Source organism: Nansenia antarctica (assembly GCF_963989245.1).
Source record: "Nansenia antarctica genome assembly, chromosome: 10".
Taxonomy (NCBI): Eukaryota; Metazoa; Chordata; class Actinopteri; order Argentiniformes; family Microstomatidae; genus Nansenia; species Nansenia antarctica.
The window spans coordinates 31,710,929-31,725,996 of NC_137680.1; the positions used below are offsets into that span (position 1 = coordinate 31,710,929).

General features: G+C 43.7%; 1 protein-coding gene across 1 annotated transcript in view; it reads right to left on the minus strand.

Annotated features, from left to right (window-relative positions):
• Window positions 1–13,820, minus strand: part of scn1ba (sodium channel, voltage-gated, type I, beta a) — a gene marked incomplete at both ends in the record, with an annotated part of 15,766 nt that extends 1,946 nt beyond the window's left edge. The window contains 3 exons of the mRNA XM_080541194.1: window positions 1,593–1,830; window positions 5,172–5,338; window positions 13,769–13,820. Coding sequence (XP_080397320.1) covers window positions 1,593–1,830; window positions 5,172–5,338; window positions 13,769–13,820 — 457 coding nt within the window. The remainder of the gene's footprint in view (window positions 1–1,592; window positions 1,831–5,171; window positions 5,339–13,768) is intronic.
• Between the last annotated feature and the right edge of the window lie 1,248 nt (window positions 13,821–15,068).

The following is a 15,068-nucleotide window of genomic DNA, read 5'->3' on the forward strand; positions in this document are numbered from 1 at the left end:
TCAAACAAAAAAGAAAAACAGAAATTCCAGGGCTACAATACAATAGCAATAACACCAAAAATGTCTCACTCCTGAGGGTTTTGGTCCACCCTCTGGTCTGCAGACATCTAATGTCTTCCCTGGCAATGCATCTAGTCTATTTCATTTCATTGTATAATATATTCTGCTAATATTTTCTAGACATTTCAATATGATTACTGCAAATAGTGAAAATACCACCGCTCATCCGTTATCAGACTTTGCTGAGGTGCTGGAACTGAAGAGTATCAATAGAGTGCAAAATAACAGCATCTGCACACTCAAACACTGTGCAAAAAAACTGTTTATTGCGAGCTTTCTGTCATATATGATAAGAATATGATTACTGCAAAAATGCACCAAATCATTCTGTTTTGAACGTGTTCTTCAGAGTTTTGAACACAGTATGTTAACAATGAACATTTTTGTTGCAAATACATAGTATTTTGCAGGTGGGGGAGTTTGAATGAGAGAAGTGTTATGGGTTTTGGAGACGTGGTCATTGAATGCATTCTGTATGAAAGCAGCAATGCACAAATCACAGAGAAAGAGTCACAGTTTGGCCCACATGGACTTCTGCTTTGCTGACTGAATGAAGAGTTGTGACTCTGTGACTTCAATATTGAACACTGTGACTTAGCGACCGTAAAAAACTGTAATGCAATTATTCAGAGTATTATGCATTAACCCTTGAGGAAGCTGTTTTACTGTTTGTCATAACTGAGGCCTGTACTATGGAAACGAGTCAGTGCTATGCCATAATTGACCTCTCCTCACTAATGCAGTTAGACCAAATTAAACTCCATTGAAGCTAATACAGTGAGTCTCTCTACTGCAGTTTCTCTTCTCCTTCATGGCCATGTTGTCCATATTGTACTAGCAGTAACAGTAACAGTGATGTATATCCTCACTGGCGTTGGAGTGGCTGGGCTGTTGGATGGGTGAATGGCAGTTCTGACAGGGGCTTGACTGAACATCAATTGACAGCTGTGTGCAACACCAATCAACACCGTCACTGTCCCCTAAACAGTGTTGAGGTGATGACAGACTGTACACAAACCTGCACATGAACAACGCTAGGTGTCTCCCTGGTTGTCACTATCTGACCAACGTTAGAAAGGACCGACTGAAGTATTGCAATATCCCACCACAAATACAATGAATTAGTTAAATAACACTTGCTCATCAGTTCTTACGATACTGCCTTAGATAGATACAGTACGTCTATCCATTTAAGCATGGTAATCTTGTCTCTAGCACTCCTAGTCCTACCGCTACCCAATTACCCCCTCTCCCACCCTCACTCCATCTCCACTTTAACCCCCCCCCACCCCTCCCTCCCTCGCTCCTCCCTCCATCCCCTCTGCCCCTCTTCTCCTTCTCCCTCCATCTTTCGCCTCTCCTCCTTCCCCACATGAAAACATCAGGTGAGGCTGTCGGAGGTAGAGATCGGAGAACGTGCTCATTGTAACGCGTGGAACGGAATGAGGAATGTTATCAAAAACACACCGTCCTCCGATTTCTACCTCCACCAGCCTCCCCCAGGTAAACACATACAGAGTGTATGCTCCTACGTTGTGGCACCACGTTCAAGTGGATGGTCTTGGTGGTGATGGATGGGACCTGGTAGGAGTTGAAGTCTAGCATACGGTTGAAGGAGCAGTGGTAGGTGCCTGTGTCGTTGAACGTCACGTTCAGGATGGAGATGGAGCCCTCCTGCAAGTCGTTGGTGTTCTTGCTGCCACTCCAGGCCAGGCGATCAACGAAGCGCATGTCAATGATGTTGCCGATCTCATTCTCGTAGCTGTAGATCTAAGGACATATGGTTTGAGAGGGACATTGGGATGAGATGGGGTTTGGAGGGCCATTGTTATTCTTTTTTATCTGTTTATTAAGTTTTTTCCAATTTTCCACATAGCACAAACAATCATAAATATGCATCCCCTCCCTCCCCTCCCCATAGCAGTGATAAACAGGAATTTGGAGACCTTCAAGTAGGTAATGGGAAGGATCCGAGTGCAAAGTTGTGTTTTTCATAGAAATTTAGAAATGCATTTTTGAATGAAGTTTAATTTGATTTGAGGTATTCATGTTGATGATTTCATGTTTTTTATATCATGTTCGTATATCACTATTTGCACTTCTGGTTAGATGCTGACCTGCATTTTGTTGGATGGTACTTGTACTCTGCAATGACAATAACGTTGAATCTATTCTAATCTAATCTAATGTATGCTCTTCAGGTAATAAGAACATGAGGACAGTTTACAAGGGCTTTTTTCAGTTGCATTACAGTAAATCATTAAAGATTCATATCAGGTTAATCCAGGGCCGCGAACGAGTTTAATCCGGCCCATGAGATGATTTTGCAAAGCATAAAAATTAGATGCGAGGGAGATGCAATTTTTCAAAGAAAGAAACTGCTGTTCTAAATGTGTCCAGTAGATGTCCAGCAAGCAAGCGGTTTATACCGGGGCTGAGGAAGTAGGCACAGGTAGTCGGAGCTAGCTTGTCAACATTACGTGCTTTGGCACCCAGAGTCATTGCCCCAAAATGTCCCTGTCAAATGCTTTGGTCCTCATGTTGGCAACCAATCAAAATGTTTGTGTCTTTTGAAACACGGAACTACGTTTTGACGTCGTTGAGAATCACAACACAGACTCGCTAGACAAGCCAAAATACTGCAACGCAATTGTGGGGAGCATGGCGCGTTCTGGCCTGCAGAGGGAGCCAGACTGTCGCTGGAGTAGGATGAGAGAGAGAGAGAGAGAGAGAGAGAGAGAGAGAGAGAGAGAGAGAGAGAGAGAGAGAGAGAGAGAGAGAGAGAGAGAGAGAGAGATCCCCCCACTGCTACCTAGTTAACTAGAACACTACTTTACATTGTTAGCAGGCTCACACAACAAGCTGTTTTTCACTATTCCTCCTTTCATAACAATCCATCAAACATGAGCTATCAAGAGTAATACATTTCGTTTTTCAGGACAGTTAGGGGAATTTAGTTATACAGCATAAGTTTCTTTATGTTTTTATGAAAGTTCAGGAAAAAAAGCAGTCAATCAATCATAAAAATGTGATCAATAACATAAAAATTACATGGTTGCATAAGATATTTTAAGTTAAATCAAACAGAACTAATATACTTTGGGAAGAATGCATGTGTTCACTAATCTATCTATCTATCTAATCTTCTTATCATACATAATCATGCAAAACTCCATCCGAATATGATCATTTGATATATCATAGACATGGTGAACACTACTAACACCACTATGTTTGTTGTGTTTCTTTTGCTGATGTCTTCAGCAGGGACTCTTTCCTTTACAGTGACAGATGAGATAACCAAGACTAGGGTCTTTCTTTAAACCTTCTGTCAGCTGCCCTTAGGGCACACTACAACTGACCTTTCACCCTTCTAGAATAACATGACTGTGAATAGCAGGGGTCAAATCCCTTTCACGTTGCTCTTGGCCCGTCCTCTGACCTGTCCTTGGGCTCCTGTTACAACACATTCACCTGTCTTGGTTATCTTATTACAAGTTACTGAGCAGATTGAATCGACAGGCCTAGATGATGTAACAGTCTTTTTGAATGCAGTAAACAGCCCCATAATTGTCACCACCTGTGTAATTGTTCCCCTGTGTAATTGTTCACAGCTCAGTCAATATATACATGTATTTGACGTCATTTATTTATTGTCTGATGAAGGTTGTTAAACCGAAACAACATGTTTTTAATGTAAGTAAATAAAATGTTTCGCACCTCTTCTACGAACATACATAGATGATTTATTTAAGACAGCACATTTTCTCTCATTGTCTGAGCAGGCAGCCAGCATTTTAACAGCCAGCATATTTCATTCTTCTTCTAAGTGACAGCTTATAATATGAGATATTCATACAGTCATGTAGTTCAGTGTTGTGTGTAAACGATTCCCGTTATTTGGTTTCATGAAATTTCAATTAGACACATGGATCTGAAGAAGGAATCTCAAGAAGGAATATTACAATGTTAACTCAGGCAACTGGGAGGGACATCACACGGATGCACACACTTGTACGCACGCGCGCACGCACACACGCACACACACACACACACACACACACACACTTCTAACTTCTTTCCTGATGGACACTTCCTAACCACAGCACTTTCGCTTCATTAGCTGTTAAGAATCAGACAGAAAGCTAATGGTGTCTCGTCTTTTATACGATCCTAAGGTATAATGAGAGGATTTAATGGGCGCCCTGCTTGGAAAACAAAAAAAATGCATGACTCTCTAATGCTCTCTCATGATAGATGCATCGTTCCCCATTTCACCAGAGGATAGCCTACTCGTACTCCCCACTCTATTTGCTTTGGCTGCATAAAGTGCCTGCTAAATATACAGTAAGTTCTTGTGATTGATGTGTTTTGCCTGTTTACTTTGTTTCACGAATCGACTAATGTATCATTATGCCATTTTACTAGCTTAAGACGCTATATTGAAAGTGATTGCTTTGATAGATTTGCTCATAGAACCTCCGTAATCCAATGAACTCAAGCTAAAGACTAAAGCTAAAATGAAGCCCCACCAGTGTTGATACTACAGGGCCAGGAGACTTTCCTACTGACCAGGAAAACAACAAAACCTCCCACTAGAATGAGGACATTTACATATACATATTTGGCATTTAGCAGACGCCTTTATTCAAAGTGACTTACAACAAATACATTTGTCTAAGTAATGTGAGTGAATCATCTATCCATCAGTCATCGTGAGAAAAAGTAATGACGAGGGGTCATTGGCAGTTGCTATGCTAGAAGAAGGAATAATTACGTTTCTTAATTTCTTTTAAAAAAGTATTATTATAGGACCGTCAATGCTCATCTTAACACCTGCCCCCAGCAGACAACGTCTACGAATACTCACAAGGGTACAGTCACTCTCCCAGCGGGGCATTCATACTCACAGGGGTGTGGACTGGGGTGGTCCAGTGGTCTAGCACCGTGGTCTACAGTGCACACATATGCCCATGTTGTCATGGGTTCAAATAGAGCCCATGCTCTGCTGACATGCCCTCTCTCCCTTACTTTCCTGTCTATCTTCGCTATCTCTATCCAATAAAATGAAAAATATGAGTGGCAATGGCCCACTCAGAAAAAATACTCACAGGGGCACAGTCACTCTCCCCGAGGGGTGTGAAACACCAGTCCACCGTGGCCACGGCGGGCACCTCACCCCTCTTCTTACAGGAGATGCAGCCCAGCTTAAAGACTTCATCAGCCACGGCCTCGGTGTCCGAGTCCACCTCCACACAGGCAGCATAGCACAGAGATGCTAGGAAGGGAGAGAGGAGAGGAGATGAGAGGAGAGGAGGAGAGGAGAAGAGAGGAGAGGAGAGGAGAGGAAACAGACAGTTAGAGGTGCCAGACATATTAAATTGTCCTAGTAAACCAGAGAAGCCTACAGTAAGTGTCATCTTGGATGATGATCCTTGTTTTCATATACCCATGGCTTGAGTTAACGGCTGACACAATGCCAAAGCTCTAGCATTGTCTCAATATTTGCAGGCAAACTGTCTCCCAGAACAATCATTTGGCAAATAAGACATTATAAATATAGAAATCAGATTGTTTGTTCACTCATGGCATGCTTCTTTTTTTTTTATCAACATCAGGGCATAGCTAATTGCATTGGTTTTATTTCCATTCAGAATTTCAGTGTAGGATTTGTTGTGAATTGTTGTAAATTGTGCTACAATTTATTTTCTAAATAGCCTACATTTCGATTATTTACTTATATTATCTATGCTTAGTTGACTAGAATAGCTAAATCCAGACACTGAGAGGAAATAAATAGATTGCCGTGAGCAATGCATGTCTAGGACTCTGCAGAACAGCAGATGACAAGCCTTACATTCATATATCGAGCCACTTTCATATATAGACGAATAACTCTATATATGCCACCATCAAGTCACATAATGTCGGCCGATAATGGGCTGAGAGTAACACACCTGAGAGTAACACACCTGCGATTCCACGTGTTTCTCTCTCACACTGCCCCCTGCAGTTTGGACTGAGGATTCTGCGTCTCTCTCAACCAATGATCTTGTGCTATTTTCAACTTTGACCTGTTATTTTTTTTTATCATACATGGGGTGAGGGGGGACTGGAGACACATTGCACACTGTCAGATGAACAGTGACCCTGAAAAATAATCAGCACTGTAGTTTGGTTGAATTTCACAGTCACCGTTCATCCTCCACGCTTTTTCTACTACACGCACCAATATGAGAAGCTCTTTTCTTTACAGAACTCTCTAGAAACAAACATATGTAAAAATTGCAACAATAAACATTACTGCTACATCTGAGAGGCATAGAGAAAGAGAAATGTTGCCACTGCAGAAAAAGAAGAGGAGAAATTGAGGGAGGAGGGAGGGAAGAAGGAAAGAGAAAGACAGAGTTAACACTGCCCTTTACAATAACAGCCATTTGGAAGCATGCAGAAGGAGAGGTGGAAGGGAGAGGGGGAGGGGGAGGCTTAATGCTTGTTGATGCTTTGCAGAAAGACAGGGAGAGGAGATGGGGGGGGAGAGAAAGTTAAGATCACATCATAGTTCCATCACAACAGTTGCTTTCACATAGAGCAGATAGAGCGAAAGAGAGGGAGAGAGAAAGAGAGTTAGGGTTAGGGTTAGGGTGAAACGGCTGGTATTGACCGCTAAAAAAGAGAGGGAGGGAAAGACGTGGAACAGACAAAGGAGACGACTTACAAAGTTCACAGTAATGACTTACAGTATCATCCAACAAATGGAAGAAGTGGAAGTGTGTGTGTGTGTGTATGTGTGTGTGTGTGTGTGTGTGTGTGTGTATGTGTGTGTGTGTGTGTGTGGGGGGGGGGGGGGGTGCTATAGGATAGGAGAGAAAATTTGAAATACTGTGACAGCAGACGTAGGGCAAGAGAAGTGAAAGAAAGAGAAAATCAAGACAGGCTACACTGTTTCTTCAGGAGTGGTGAGGAGAGAGAGACTGAGACAGTGAATGGGGAGGGGTGTGCATGTTGCTGACTGCTCAAAGCAGAGACAGCGAGAGAAGGAGACAGGAAAGGGAGACTTATCCAAACTGCAGACTCAACAGTGGCCTCATCAGCCTGCCACAAACTACAACAATCATTCCCCGCTGTGTCTCACTCACACACACACACACACACACACACACACACACACACACACACACACATACAAACACAGCAAAGTATTCAAGTCTGTCACATAGTAGCGTCCCAATCAGTTAACCGGTCTCGATCATAGCAGTCAATCGGAATAATATGATATTATATTATAATCATGTTTAAAAGGTAGATAGTGAACAATATCTCTGTTGCTGCAAGCGATAATCAAAAACAAGTGTGGCAACCCCAGTCATAAATCCCTAATAAGTGCAATATCCAAAACCATTGCGTAATCTGTGGATGTACTGCAGAGATTCCGTTGTGTAAAAAATATTCCAGAAACTGCAGATTAGGGGGATACGTGGCAGAAGATAATCCCAGCTATACATTTACTGTATCCTCTGCTTTCATCGTCAAAAAGACGACGTTGACCTCAGAACTGGAAAAAGGCTACCGCTATCTCTGTCACCACACTGGGGTTAGCTGAGTCAACTGTCAGGAAGTGGATGGAGGTCATTAGCTGCGCCGAGCCAAAGGAGAGGGAGTGGATAAGAGAGAGGTGATATACTAGAGTGAAGGAAAGCTGGAGAGAATGAAAGAGGGGAATTAGCAAGAGAGAGCTGTGGAGGAGGAAAGCAGAATCACCCAATCATGTCAGTTTCCATGACAGGGTTATCACCTGTGGACAGTTGGGATACACAAACAAACACACACACATACACACACACACACACACACACACACACACACACACACAAAATGCTAAACATCCATTACATTTCCCTTCGGCACTAACCTAGAGAGGACGTTTCCAGTGGAACAAGTGCATCATTGCAGTGTTGTTTGTCTCATCAACTTCCGTCACAGAATTGTCATATTCAGAGTATCTTTAGACTGTTTTATGTGACACTGTGAGGAGGATCTGCTCAGGAGTTTGTGTTAACGGCTACGTGAAGTGACTAGACTGTTTCATGTGAAAATGCCTGAGGACGATCTCCTGAGGAGTTTGTGTTTGTCACATGCAAAGTCTCTTTCGATCTTTTTTTCCTTCAATGAATTGTAGCCATGGCACATTAAACTGGGGGTCTTTGTGACAGTTCAGGAGAAAAGTACATACCGGTGTGTATATATATATATATGCCATTTAGCTGACTCTTTTATCCAAAGCAACATACATTGCAGTGAGTGCATACATTTTTCTGTATGTCCAATTGGGAATCATACCCACAACCTAAGCATTGTTAGCGCCATGCTCTACCGACTGAGCCTTTAGAGGACCATACTGAGCCATAGAGGACCATACTGGGCCATAGAGGACCATACTGGGCCATAGAGGACCATACTGTACCATAGAGGACCATACTGTACCATAGAGGACCATACTGGGCCATAGAGGACCATACTGAGCCATAGAGGACCATACTGTACCATAGAGGACCATACTGTACCATAGAGGACCATACTGTACCATAGAGGACCATACTGTACCATAGAGGACCATACTGAGCCTTTAGAGGACCATACTGGGCCATAGAGGACCATACTGGGCCATAGAGGACCATACTGAGCCTTTAGAGGACCATACTGGGCCATAGAGGACCATACTGTACCATAGAGGACCATACTGAGCCATAGAGGACCATACTGGGCCATAGAGGACCATACTGAGCCTTTAGAGGACCATACTGGGCCATAGAGGACCATACTGAGCCATAGAGGACCATACTGGGCCATAGAGGACCATACTGGGCCATAGAGGACCATACTGGGCCATAGAGGACCATACTGGGCCATAGAGCAGGTACATAGTGTATCACAGGTTCCAGGAGAAATCCATTTTCTATAGAGACAAATCTTCTTCTGTGTTGTTTGCTCCTGATTTAAAACATACATGAACCACAGTAAAGTCCAAAGAGCCTTTGTTCTATATGAATAGCAAGATTAGCAGTCTGATCTTTATCATAGGGAATACTTGTGTGCATTGTCTAATACTTTGGAAGTTCCATTTATTTATGTTCAAACAGCCTATTCGGTTATTAAGTCGTGACGTGTTTCCGGGTCCAACGGTGGCTGAGGCGCTCTCTTCGAAATGCCGCAGTAATAATAATAATTCATTATATTTGTATAGCGCTTTTCCGAGGCTCAAAGACGCTGACAATATGGGAAAATCAGGAAAGTGCTGCGTCCCTTGTTGTATGAATAGATCCAAGTCTAAAAAAACGATTGAACTGTCATTCTACCGCTTTAGTATTCTGGTGCAGGGAATTTTGGGTTTGGACCCGGAAATTGCTAAACGTCACGTTTGACGTCAGACTTAACAACCGAATTGATGAAGACAACATCATTACCCTCCCTCCCTCCCTTTCCCCTAAGTGCATACAGAATAGTAATGCTCATTGTCCATGTCTGCCCTTGCCCTGATTTGGCTCTCCCTCTCTCTTTGACTGTCTCAGTCTCACTCTCTTTCTCACTCACACACCTCTGCAGGAACACTACCTTACAGACGTAGGTGCATAAACAATTTATGAAACAATTTGAGCGCCAAGTGTGCCATTTGCACCTTTGACCTAGATACTGTCTGTGCAGGTAGTCGTTTTGTCTGAACCTCCGTCAATTACAGAAACAACCATTGTCAAATGGTCAGGGGTATCAACTACTCTGTACATGCTCATTGCCCTCAAAGCTTAGTCAGATGGTAACATTTGTACTGTGTCCTTGGTTTATCTTTTCCACAGTTTGGTCAGTGAAATAAATGTTTGCGTCAGCTGGCCTGCATAGGTTACTCTCTGCATATAACAAGTGGCGCGAGAGGAGGTTATTAGGAGACATTATACAGTTACAGAATCCCCTGGGAATGCTAAGCTTTGTCCCTCAGCTGGAAGGTCAAGGCCCCAGCAGTGTGTGTGTGTGTGTGTGTGTGTGTGTGTGTGTGTGTGTGTGTGTGTATGAGTGTGTGTGTGTGTGTGTGTGTGTGTGTGTGTGTGTGTGTGTGTGTGTGTGTCTGTGTGTGTGTGTGTGTGTGCCCGTATGTGCGCATGTGTGCGTGCATGTATGTGTTAGTAGGGGACATGCACCATGAAGTTGGATCAGAGTTATTTTAAAGTGCTCCAGATGAGTAGATTGGATTAGATTAAAACGAGGAGCTACAAATTAAAATGATTAATTACAAAGAAAAATCACACAATCAACACAGACTGGTTACCACAGAGATAGAACCGTTGATTGTGTTCTATATCTATGTTTTCAACATGAATGAATGAATGAATGAATGGACTTTATTGTCATTGCTACAGTACAGGTACCAAACAACGAAATTTAGGAGGGGTGGCTCCCCTGGTGTTAGGAAAGGGGGAAAAAAACACTTTTAGAAAAAAGAAAAAAAAGAAAAGAAGGTAAGGAGCTGGTTTACATAAATAAAGGCTATGTACACAATCCACTGTACTATAGTGTACAGATAGTCAACTAGGGTTGTCATATTGCACAATAGTATTTTTTCACGTTATTTAAAGTGTCACAGTTTGCAGGCTTGAAATGTACATGTTTGTGCCTCAGCACTACACCTGATTTTTTTCAGTCCAGCAGCTGCCATACAATCCGTCCAGACTGTCCAGGGCCCAGAACTTAGGTCTTTGCTGTGTTCAGGGCCTGGACGGCCCTGTGGTAGAAGCAGTTCTTCAGTCTGTTTGTCTTAGCGGCCAGGGTCCTGAACCTCCTTTTCGAGGGCAGCCTGGTAAAGTGTACGTACCCAGGGTGGGTCGGGTCCCTGGAGATCTTTGAGGCCTTCCTGAGACAGCGTGTGTTGTACAGCTCTTCCAGAGAGGGGAGGGGGGCGCCGGTGATCTTCTGTGCTGTTCTCACTACTCTTTGTAGCGCATTTCTCTCCGCTGTTGTGCAGCTGGAGAACCAGTTGCAGATGCCGTAGGTGAGGATGCTCTCCACTGCGCCGCGGTAGAAGGCCACCAGTATCTCCTGCTTGTTGTGTTCCTTCCTGAGGCATCTCAGGGTGTATAGCCGCTGTTGTGCCCTCTTGATGGTGCCTTTTGTGTTGTCCTTCCAGGTCAGGTCATCCCGCATGTGATGTCCCAGGAATCGGAGGGTTGAGACTCTCTCCACGCTCTCTCCGTCGATGAGCAAGGGCTGGATGTCACAGATACAGGGCATACATGCAATGGTTGCTGTATATTCACATATACAGTCCTACATTTACATTTTTACCATTTAGCAGACGCTTTTATCCACACTCTGAAGTAATTTAGGGCTAAGTGCCTTACTCAAGGGCACACTAGTGGTGGTGTTCCCAGGTGGGATTTGAACTCATGACCTTCTGATCACCAGTCCAACTCACTATCCACTAGGCGACCACTACCTCAGTCTTCACACTGTCCTTGCCCTCCTGATGTAAGCACACTTAAATTGAGCACATCACTCATACACTCACCTTTTCCTAGAACCCCTGGTCTTCAATAAAGCTGGCAAATATAGACCCACGCTGTACCAATGACTTCTCACAGTTTGGCTTTGAGAGGGGTTGATTGGGGTGACGACTTACTGTTTCCCCCCATGTAAAAAGGGGGCTCCTCATTCCTAGTTTCCGCGAGAGTAGAGAAAACGTCGATCCTAATCGAGGCTCGGCTGAAATGATGGAGCTGATCTCCAAAGTGCTCGAGGCTGAGGAGCGCAAGCGCCACTTCCAGTACCGTGTTAACATTGACCTCTTTTGTCTAGAGATTCCTGCCTGTCCATTTGCTTCTCTAAATGTGTCTGAGCTGCTAGCCCATCTAGAACAGGGAGCATACCTCAAGGCTGCCATCTATTAGGCTTTATGAGTCTGTATGTGCCACTGTCTTGTCACGGCGCAAGGACGATTGACGAATAGACTGAGGCTGTTTAGAATACAGTGGGGCAAATAAGTATTCAACACATCAACAGTTTTTATTTGTATTCAATGTAGCTATTAACATGAAATTTAGACCAGTCATTGGTATATTAACTCAATAAAACTACACAGCCAATGAAAGTGTAACCCTCCAATCCGGTCTCGGAGGCCATAAGACTTGCCATAACAATTTTGAACAGCTAACCCTAGCAGCCCACCTACACTACCTGCTGCTCACCTGCACCTAATTTGCACTGACTCTCTGCACCAATCACACATTCACACTCACACACACACACACACACACACACACACACACACACACTCACACACACACTCACACACACACACACACACACACACACACACACACACACCTACACTCACTACCATCACTGCTGCTATTTTTTTACTGTATACTATTGCTGTATACACTTATGCCTATTACACTTATTGTCTATTGTGTTATAATGTATTTCTTGTGTACTTAATGTATTCTTACATCCCGATATTTACACTGTTGAGAGGAAGCTGGCAAAGTAAGCATTTCATTGTACAATTTACATCTCAGACACTGCAGCACTGCGAGGGGAACTTGCATGGTGGCGGTGGTGTTGTTTGTTTGGGAGGACAGCGTAAGGCAGGGAGAGAAGGGCTTGGCAGGGAGAGATAACCTCTTTGTAAATCTCTCACTTGAGGCAATGCTTCCTTTTTGTATTCACAGCGTCAGTGAAATTGTAAATATTACAGATGCCTGCATGCCTCACAAAACGCATGGAAAAACACAGGCATGAATCCATACAAGTCAAATTGGCAAACATACACATCTGACGCACATGCATCAGCAAACATCTTCTAATATGTGTCTCAGCAAACATTGTATAGTACTTGTACTCTGCAATGACAATAAAGTTGAATCTAATCTAATCTAATCTTTTACATAGGGTTTTACATATAGGGTTGTATACACTGTATAGGGTTTTACATATAGGGTTCAGTTTGGCCTATTCATAACATCAGGGCATTCTGTGGAAGAGATAGAGGACACCATTGCACAGCACACATGTACAGTGTAATGTATGAATAGGACATACTTTCCATGTTAGCAACTAGGGCATTAGCTGATTAGAGCAGTAACTCGTTCCCTTGGGGGATTTCTCTTTACTGGGCTGTTTTCATTGCCTAGTTACAGAATGTAATATAGATTCCTGTTGTATTGATGCATTATGTGGGTATTATAAGTAATATATATACAATTTGCACACAACTGCAAATGTAACATGTTCACACACACACACACACACACATACACACACACACACACACACACACACACACACACACACACACACACAGCAAAGTGTCCAAGTCTGTCACAGGGTAGGTTCCCAATCAGCTAACAGGTCTCCATCATAGCAGTTAATCGGAATACAATCATCATCCTTAAAAAGGTGGCTAGTGAACCATATCTCTGTTCTTGCAAGAAACACAAGACAATTGTGACAACCCTAGTCCCAGTAAGGTTGCCCTCACATACACCTCTCTCTCCTCTCCAACCATGACCCTAAAACACACACAGAGGGGCCAGCAAGAGTCACCTCTCGTACAAAACAGCAGGACCCACGTCTTGGCACCAATAATAACACAGAAAGTGCGGAGGGTAGGACGGTGGTTCATGCTACCAGGGGGTTACCCACAGGTCCCCTGCACACTCACCTTGCAGCGTCAACAGCACGAGAGGGACCAGTGGCATCCGCACTGCAGACATCCTGGTGGAGGAATGGGAGGCGTCTCTCACCAATGCCAGAACACACACTTTCACAAAATCACACACACACAATCTCACATGCACTCACACTCTCACACACACACACACACACACACACACACACACACACACATACCACAAAGAGAGAGACAGCCAAAGCAAATCTGCAGGTCCCAGTAGATATTCCAAGCACAGGTTAATTCACTACAGCGACAATGCGCTGAAAAGAATCTAGAGAAAAGTGTTTGTGCAAACAAAACAGAAACGACCCGAGTCTGGAACTGGGGGCTCTCTCAAGTGTGTCTGTGGGACTCCTCCTTCTCTTGGGGCTAGGGGTGCAGTCTGACAGGCAATCGCTTCCCCCTCCTCTTCCACAGCCGGCGCTGGGTCCAGGGGTAGTCCACTCTGCACAGGAGGAGAAGGGCCAGCAGCCTGCGGGGATCTGCCCTAGGCTGCCACCTTGTCAGGACCACTTTAGAGCCTGAAATACGTAATGTTCACTGCCTCATTCACAGATCTAAATCAGACCGGAGTAACATCCCCCCCCCAAAAAAAAACACATTGTAACCAGGGCACCATTGAATATGAGACTTTGGTCTCAATGGGTTCCCCTGGTGAAATGAAGGTTACATTTAAAATAAAATAAAATAAATAAAGACTGCCTGGTTGAGAGTGCCACATGCTATGCCACAGCCCTATTCAGTTACTACGGAGAGACTCAGGTTTCAGTCTCTCAATGTTCTTTGTTTTCAACTATTTATAATGTGGCCAGGTGCGAGGGCATCACACCCCTGCGTAGATTAATAATGCAACTGTGTCTGCATGGAAAGTACCAATGATCGGTAGGTAGACAGACAGTCAGTAAATATTATGTTCAGTTACGCCGATGGCAATAAGGCGTCTGGTGGAATGTGTGCATCTCCTGGATGACAGCAGGGGGTTGTTCAATGATCTGATGTGATGTGCTGTTCAGGTTTAGAACATCACACTGTATTTATTTATTTTGTAGATATATGCCCCAACGCTAATCAGGACATAATTAGGACATTATGCACTCAATGATGTGACTATTTTGAGCAATTGATCATGTGTTTTGCTCCTGTGAGCTATGACCTATTCTACAGTTGGTTATTCATTCAAGTGAAAATGACTGCTATGTTAGGTCATGTCCCGGTGCACTTCAAGGTAAAGCCATTGCGGGTCGGGAATGGGGCATGCACGAAAAACTGTAGGCCTACAGAATATACA